The sequence below is a fragment of the Scardinius erythrophthalmus genome (genome assembly GCF_964197995.2).
Source record: "Scardinius erythrophthalmus genome assembly, chromosome: 11".
Classification (NCBI taxonomy): domain Eukaryota; kingdom Metazoa; phylum Chordata; class Actinopteri; order Cypriniformes; family Leuciscidae; genus Scardinius; species Scardinius erythrophthalmus.
The window spans coordinates 8,071,041-8,080,305 of NC_138231.1; the positions used below are offsets into that span (position 1 = coordinate 8,071,041).

Genomic DNA, 9,265 nt, shown 5'->3' on the forward strand with positions numbered 1-9,265 from the left:
TGCTAAATTGTATGAAGTTATGCTAACACCAACATTGATTTAATGAATGTTTCACTATGTTTACAGTAGGGGTGCAACAGTTCTCGGTAAAAAATGTACTAAAATTGAACTGCACCGTTATGTCATAAGTGAACAAACAGTCGAGAGAGTATTAGTATTTGAGATACATGTATTATGTCTTAAAGTGACAGCAGCCTAATATTCCTGTTGATGTCGGTGTTTTTAATGTTAGTTAAATGACAAAATACAAAGAAACCACTCATTGCTCTTGACTGAATAACTTTTGTAAATTTAATAAGGATTAATTTTTATTTAATTTATACAGTAAAGAGATTATATGCACTATTTTACATTTGATTACTTTATTTAATTTCTGTAACTGAATACTACTGTTAAACGTACCTGAAAAACCTGAAAGGCATAGTTTATATTTTACATATATATATATATATATCCAACAAACTGCCCATCTGATTCATTTACTAACATAAAAATTGCCAAAATATACCATACCAAAATAGTACAATGGAAACACCATGTTATTTGAACAGAGTACAATGCCAATGTCTTGTTTTTTGACTGAAAACCTTGGAAATACTATGATTTTGGGACATGGTACCATACCATTATCATGCTTTTAGACTAATGGTATCAGTGTTATTTTAGTACTATTTATATACCATTTGCCAAGGCAACACAAGTTTTTCATATTTATATATTTATATTAGCTTTACTTCAACTACTGAAAACTTTTAATAGTACCACTGTACCATGATACTGGTATATCTGTGGTTTATTCAATTAATTTACTCATTAAAGGTGCAGTAAGTGATTTCTTAAATGCTGTTGAATGTGGATCAGATCGTGCACCACAACACACTTGTAGCCAATCAGCAGTAGGGGGCGTGTCCACTCATGATGGGGGAGGAGAGAGTGAGCAAGAGGGAGAATTGTAGAAGGAGGATGAGAGACATTACAAAAGAGAAAAGCTCAGAGGAATATCACTGGAAAAAGAAGGGTTATGATCGGGCAAGAGCTTTAGGATCGCGTTAATATTAGAAAAGCATTCCAGCACTGGAGAGGCCTTAAAGGTATAGCGGAGGATCTTTCCGAATTTTAGATAAGACCCGCCCTCTCCACTTTTTGAAAAGTTTGATTGATTCACCAGAATGATTGACAATTAGGAGGACCAATAGTATAGGTGATCCACCCCGAAGTAAAAAATCCTCCACTAAACCTTTAAGTGTGAAAGGCTGAAAACATCCGCTGAAGTTGCGTTGTTTCTGCTCCATAATTATAGTTATAGTAACATTAGTTTTGCTATAATTCACAGAACCAATAAATGCTGCTGTTGTAAATGTTAGCTATAGTAACAGGACAGTTTTGAGAGTCATTGTTTGCCTGGAGCTGGTGTGCTGCTGGCGACTAACAACCAACTCTTGTTTGTATATACTTTTGTGGACTATATGTTCATTCTTTGTTCTTCCTTGTTGTTTGTTCGTCATCTTCGCTTTGTTTTTCGATATTTGTTGATTTCAAATATCAACAGAATTTCTCAGAAAATCACTTACTGTACCTTTAAAGACCACATAAAATTAATCGCTCCATCGCTACTTTCCACAGAAAAATGTACATCACTTTCTAAACTATCAATGTAACTCACAGCTGTGTGTCAGGTGACTTAGGTCGATGGAGATGTCGTGCTGATCACTGGTAAATTTGCATTCGTGACTCTCCAGGTAATCTCTGTGGCAGGCGTACTCCGTCACCCACTCGATCTCATACCGACAGTTTGAGTTGCTGATCATCTTAGGGTTACTTCCCTGATAAACCATTGAGAAAACTGAGCTCAAGGAGTACAATAGGTACAATAAGATGAAACACTAGGCATCTTCTTACCGCCTGTCTTGTAGAGGGACAAATGAATGTAATCGTCACTGCTGGACTGTGGCCATCACATAAGTCTGGGATTTTGTCTGGAGTCTGGAGTCCCTCGTACCGCAGCCTTAGTCTGAAAAAGAGAACATCAGTTACACTGTTCCTGTTTTCAACACTGATAATAATGAGAAAAGTTGAGATGCAAATCAGCTTTTCAGAATGATTTCTGAAGGATCATGTGACACTGAAGACTGGAGTAATAGGTCTTGAACATTCAGGTTTAACAACAAAGGAATAAATTACATAATTTTTTTTATATATTTATATATATATGTGTGTGTGTGTGTGTGTGTGCGTGTGTGTGTGTGTGTGTGTGTGTGTGTGTGTGTGCATTTTATAAAAATTTTTCTGAACAGCAGTGTAATAAACTTAATAACAAATTAGCTAATAAATGATCCCATACTTGTCATTGGAGAGCAACTCGAGCTGGTGAACAGGCTGACCCATGTCGAAGGAATCTTTGCCAGAGATGAGACAGGCAGCAGATCCCTCCGGACAGACACTTCCAGCAAGATCTGAACAGAGAGACATTATCTTAGTTATCTGCATTGCACTGTAAAATGATTTGGTTGCTTAAATAAGAACCGGCTCAGGTGCTTTGCGGATTGTTTGGTTTAAAGCAGCTATATAATCAAAAAGTTTGTTGACTGGTTTGTCACCCCAACACTATGTCCCAACACTGCTATGGATAAATATGATAAAAAATTTTTTTTTGAAACTCACTTAGACTTCTGCATATATTAATGTAGAAATCACTTTCATCATCTGGGTCGTCAACCAGGTAGCCGTCCGACAGTTTTATCAGTGGGTTGAGGTCATGCTTCTTTCCATCCGAGTCAAAGGCATAGCAGGGGACCTTTAAAAATGCAATATATATATATATATATATATATATATATATATATATATATATATATATATATAATTTTTTTTTTTTTACAACTTTACTACAAGAAAGTTTCAAGTCATTGCCGTTTCCTCTGTTTGTTGTAGTATAACAAAGATATATATAAGATATAAGGCAGAATATCTAAAAAAGTGGATTTTCACATTTTCTGAAAATGATTGGTGCTTGGATTAGCATAATAAAACAATTTGTTTTCCCCCAAATTCATATGTATACTATTTCAACAGGTAAATATATACATAAACAAACTGTGTAAAGCAATTACATTAACTTATATGTGCTTTTCACAAGTTGAAAATGTTAATGTTCTTCTTAGATAATTCTATGCAGTCTATCTTTATGCAGACTATGCATTACTCAGGAGTTTGAAAAATGATTTGTTCAAGCATGAGTTTAATTAATTATTTTCTCACTGAGAACAAATGAAAATGCCAAACACACACATTTACACATTCACACCTCCCCCCACAGTCATGCTCCAACTGAAATGTCAGCACGTCTCATCAACTTTACTCACCTCCTTATGTGGTGTAAATTTATCACGTTTGCAGGCGAAATACGTCCTCCATTCAAAGTAGTGCACACACTCAGAGATGGTGACAAACTCAGGTGTGCCCTTTGAAGAAAAACAAAAAACACAAATGTAATTTAAATCAGCAAGCAATGTGATAAAAATGTTTGCAGCGGGGTTATAATTGTACACAAACTATTTAAAACATTTCTGTCAATTGAAATAAAAATGTAAATATATTATTATAAAAAAAATATTTATATATGTGTGTGTGTGTGTGCATATATATATATATATATATATATAAAAGTTTGTGTTTATATAGTATATATGTGTGTGTGTGTGTGTGTGTGTGTGTGTGCGCGCGCGTGTGTGTGTGTGTGTGTGTGTAGATGAATATATACTTTTATGTATCGATTAATCGATTTGACAGTCAACAAAAAAAAAAAAAGTGAAATGTTGCCTTGGCAATGAACTGAAATAAATTTTAAAACTATGCATTAAGACTACCGGTATGCATCAATAAATAAATAGTCTAGTGATAGTAATAACAAGCCAAACTATACAAGACGTTCAAGTATCCATCAAAGCCCATTTTGAGTAACTTCAACCACACCTACTTTTACTTTGCCTCATTATTATATCAAGTTTTCCATCTATGTCATTTCTTCCTGCGCAGCAAGAAGGTGGAAGGAAACAAACAGCTCTGCAAATGCCACAGTCTGTTCACAGGCACCTCTGACTAACAGCGCATGCTGCGCACCAAAGCTCACCATTGTTTTGCCGCATTGAAAGGTGATGCTGCTCTGAAAGTTGCTGCTCTTGTTGCATTTCCTCGAGCTGTTGAAATCAAGCACAGCAAGAGAGTCCTTCCGCAAGGAGAGCTCACCTATGGAGAAAAAAGCTTGTTTAACAGCAGAAGTGTGTCTGCATAGCAATAAGACACTAAACCTGAAACTGTTTTTCAGCAAGCTGGTAACACAATACAATTATTAAAATAACTGTTGAAAGTTATTGCTATATATTAACACACTCTATATGCAGTTAGACTTTAGTAATAAAAACAAAATCAAAAGTAATTTGTAAATGCAGAGTTGTGTCTAGCACAAGAACAACAACACACAAAACTGTTCGTTCAAACCCAAGTCAACTAAAGTTTATCAGCACAAACAAATCAGAAAATGTCTCTGTGACACCCAACAAGATAAAAAATATTACAGCATGTGATCTGGAGAGGTTGGCCAAACATCTAGCAGTTCACAACCCATGGGAACAAGCAGCATGAGAAGAAGATAACCTAATAAAACGTTACAGACGGTTCCATAAACATGTTGGCTAGAGCCGGACAAACTATGGCTGAAATTTTTGGCCACTCGAGAACATTTATCATGCCATGTGTGGAGAAAGCTAATAAACTCTAGTGTACTACTGCACAGTATTTTCTACATACTATATATTTTTTTATTTTTAAAACAGTGGGCATCATACATACATCAAGACAGTAGAGCACTACATTGTCATCACATGACCTCACTGTGTTGTATATATTTCAGCATGTGCCACTTCAATTATTTCACTGAAATTAGAAATGTTAATTAAAACAAACATTATGCATGATTATTCCAAATTAGTGTAAAATTGTTTTATTGTTTAATTGTTTATTCTTTTTTTTTCCTACTGTAGAAAATCAATGGCTACCGTCAACTGTTTGATTACCAACGTTCTTCAAAATATCTTCTTTTGTGTTCAGCAGAATAAAGAAACTCATAAAGGTTTGGAATAACTTGAGGGTGAGTAAGGGATGACAACTTTTTAACTTCTGGGTGAACTAGGCTATCCCTTTAAGTCTGTACAGAGACGCAAACAAGTGGTTTAAATTGGACGAGTCAAAGCGAGCATTCTTTCATTCTTCCATTGTCCTGTTGTCGACAGACTCAAGTGTGTGGAGTATATGTCAGAAACTGAACGCGCATCTGTAAACTGTATCCAGTGTGACAACATCAATGATTATAATGGGTTCTATTTGCTTTTTGACGCAACACAATGATCACAACTAGGGTAGGCAAATTTCAGCAGTTAAGTGACTGAATGCAAGTGGGCATGCTATGATGGGATTCATCAAGTATCAAGTATTCATCAATGTTTAGCTATGGAGGAAGGCATATGCAAATGTATTTGCCCGTAAACAAGCACTTTTTGGAACTTTTTGGAACTTGCTTAAATAAATGCTTAAATAAATGTTTATAATGAGGAAGACATTTTAGGATGGGGTTCCCTCACACAAGGATGATTATATTTGAATGTCCATAGTATCATACTTCAGACCTCTAAGATGTCATAAAAATAGCTTGTGATAGGACTAGCGCTTTATGATTTATAATATGTGCCGGAGCCTGACATTTTAATTACTGCCATTTCAATTCTGTCACTTACTTACAAAACAGGCATTTTTCTAATTGTCATATTCTACGAGTGCACCTGCTACTACTGTAGATAACTTTGACCTACTTACTGTGAATCATAAATAACCGACAGCAGGAACACGAGATAAAGAATACCAAGATATGTTACTGAGCAGCATACACACTTTAAATGAATGCAAAAGCTTTCAGATGCATTGACACTATTGTGTGAACCACACATTAAAGGGACGGAAAGCCCCATAAAGGATGCAAACAACCACCAAAGAGTGACACCAAAGACAATATAAGTCAGCACAGCATGAAATACTATATAAATAGACATCACACAATGGTGTTTAAATGCTTTTCTTACAGGGTTGGAAAATAAACAAATTATGCAATGTATGTAATATGGCTGAAAGAGAATATAATTATTATATTAGCACAGATTTAATCAGCATGATTAACATCTGCAAGTTGTCTTATTTTGTCGTTGGGTCACATGGCATGTGATGCAATATCTGGTAAATATATGGTGTTTGTTCTGACAACAAATGAAATTGACTCCATTTAAATCTTGGACAAACAGAAGCAGACTCAGATCGCTATTGGTCAGGGTTTTCATTTGATAGGTTTGTGTCATATGGAAGTCAGCTGACTAAAAGGATAAGGCCAAACAAACAAGTGCTCTGTCATGCAGCTCTCGCTTACAAATGAAAAGTTCCGTGCACAGTTATATGACGTGCTATAACAGCCCTGGGTTTATTGGGATGTTATCTAATGCAAAGACAGAAAATGAGAACTATTTAGCGCACTTCCTTTAAAGAGTTTTAATGTTTAATAGGAATATCCAGACTAAGCAAAAAAAAAATATCAATCGTTTCTTTCTTTGTCCAACTGAGTGTTTGATGTGACTTGAATCAATAGGAAATGGTATCACATGACCGAAACGCTTAAAAGGGTGAATCTTGAGCGAAAACATGTTTAGGTCACATTTCACCACAAAATTAAAAGAAAACAAAGGGAAAGAAAAGAAAATATACACTACCATTCAAAAGTTATTTTTTTTAAGTAGTTCATACTTTTATTCATCAAGGATGCATTAAACTGATCAAAAAGTGAGAGTAAAGACATTTTTCATTTTGATTTCAATTAAATGCTGTTCTTTTAAACTTTCTATTCATCAAAGTTTCTTGAAAACAAACAAAAAAGTATCAGTTACCAGACAAATATTAAGCAGCACAACTGTTTTCAACATTGATAATAATGAGAAATGTTTCTTGAGCAGCAAATCAGCGTATTAGAATGATTTCTGAAGGATCATGTGACACTGAAGACTGGAGTAATGATGCTGAAAATTCAGCTTTGACATAACAGGAATAAAATACATTTTAACATATATTAAATGGTTGTTTTAAATTATAAAATATTTTTAACATTATAACTGTTTTTCCTGTATTTTTAATTAAATATGCAGTCTTCAAGACACTTCTTTCAAAAAAATTCTAAAGTCTTGCCCAATCTTTTGAATGGTAGTTTTGACGTACTTACATATTGCATAAAGAAAATAACCTCTATTTTAAGACCGATAGAATTGAAAACCAAGTGAAGAATGAGAATTTGAAAAATCTGATAATGTTCTCATAGAGGTCTTGGATCAGTGCTACTCTCACAGATGGTATCATGTCTTAATCTTCTTAATTACCACTAAATCAAACAATCATTCAAATTTCTTATCAGCATACAGTAGAACTGGTAATCATTATCCCATGCCAGAAAACAGAATATTCCCGATAGAAAAACACTTGGACCTGATAAAAATGAACATTAATAAATGTATGCAATACTATTTAAGATGAGTAAAGCACAGGTACAATAAAGTGTTTTGTGCTTTCATTTTTTGCACATTGCTGTAGCAGTTTGGCTGTGTATTGTGTGATCTTGGCACATTGATGCATTGCACTTACCCACTGACTGGTGCTGACTACTCGTAAGATTGTGGGCGCAGACCGCACTTCCTTTTCCACATTCTGTGTCTGGAGACGAATCACAGATCTTCAAAGCGTAGCTCACATTGCTGTCCTGGTCGATGGCCTCCCATTTGTAACTTCACAGTCAATCACACACACACACACACACACACACACACACACACACACACACACACAACAATTTAATTTGAACTCATTTCCAAGATCAGAATGTATTTCAATTACATGGATATTACATGACATCATTGGATTACAAAACAAGCTGAATGTCTAAATGATTGCATTTCTTTTGTCTCAGGTGAGACAAAGTGTCTGTTATGGTTTTGATTAGGTCCACAGGCATGTACCTTGATGCACCCAGGCTAAAGAAGGGCCATGAACTGTATAAAAGCAGTGATCAGCAAACTAGATCATATTTAAACGCATGAATTTCTTTCTCAACAAGTGTTTATATGTTAACCATCACGGTTTGCCAGCAATGATCAGCATTAAGAGTGTTTGTTTATTTATTTAAGATCTCACCTGCACAGACCCTTGTACCATAGGCTGTCATCCGACTTCACTGCTGATGTGACATTCTGAAGCAGTATGAAACTAGAAATAACAGTAGCGACGACTCCGCAAACACGAATACGACCCATATTTTAGGCAAGGAAATAAATTAGTGTGCACAGTCCGACATGATACAGCAGTCCTTTCTGATTACTGATCATTACCCGTTACAGGAACCACTCAGTCACATGACGGCATGACATGTGGTACAGGTCACGTGGTTCGCTCCGCTCGAATAAGTAGAATGACCGCAACGTGGAAAGGATCGTCCAAAATGGGCGTGACTCGGCGGCACAGACATTTCTAAATATATGTAAGAGATTATTTAAAATTACAGCGTCATTAACGAAACATAAAACCCTGACCAGAATCATTACACTCAGTAGTCACTTTTCAGTTTTTCTGTAACGTCTGGCTGTCAGCTTACCAAATAAATAATTATATTACATTTGTGTTGATGGTAATGTTTTAACATCTTACTTAAATATTTCGCTAGGAAAATACCCAGCAGCCTAGAACAAAACAACAAAAAGTGTAACAAAATGTTACATTACAACTATAATAATTATTGTTATTAATCCTTGGTAATTTTTTTTTTGCGTCAATTCAACATTTCGTCTTCAAAGTGATCTCGCTTTCTATTTTATTATTTGTTTTTAAAGTCTATGATTTTTACCCGCATTTGGCGGCTGCTCAATGGATTAAGTTGGCTGTTTGAGCCGCCATGCGCCCCCTCGTGGACGATTTTTGTATCGCATGAAACATTTAAAAATTACTGATGTGCCATCCAATATTTGCCAATGAGTCATCATTACAAAACAAATGTATGTCCTGTTTAGCTAACTATACTATATCACAGAGAGAACAATAAAACATTCATGAAGCCAGTGATGTGTACATGCAATCACTATAGATGCACTGACTGTAATAATTATATTGTGTAATAACCATGTAATAACAGTCA

The 9,265-nt window shown here is 35.2% G+C and overlaps 1 protein-coding gene across 2 annotated transcripts in view; it reads right to left on the bottom strand.

The window, feature by feature from the left end:
• igf2r (insulin-like growth factor 2 receptor) overlaps positions 1–8,489 on the bottom strand; it is a 37,433-nt gene extending 28,944 nt beyond the window's left edge. For both annotated transcript variants that reach the window (XM_081379264.1, XM_081379263.1), the window contains exons 1-8: positions 8,272–8,489; positions 7,726–7,865; positions 4,130–4,245; positions 3,363–3,461; positions 2,662–2,794; positions 2,342–2,453; positions 1,900–2,011; positions 1,664–1,823 (exon numbers count right to left, since the gene is read on the bottom strand). In XM_081379264.1, the coding sequence (XP_081235390.1) occupies positions 1,664–1,823; positions 1,900–2,011; positions 2,342–2,453; positions 2,662–2,794; positions 3,363–3,461; positions 4,130–4,245; positions 7,726–7,865; positions 8,272–8,390 (991 nt within the window). In that variant the 5' untranslated portion in view covers positions 8,391–8,489. The remainder of the gene's footprint in view (positions 1–1,663; positions 1,824–1,899; positions 2,012–2,341; positions 2,454–2,661; positions 2,795–3,362; positions 3,462–4,129; positions 4,246–7,725; positions 7,866–8,271) is intronic.
• Between the last annotated feature and the right edge of the window lie 776 nt (positions 8,490–9,265).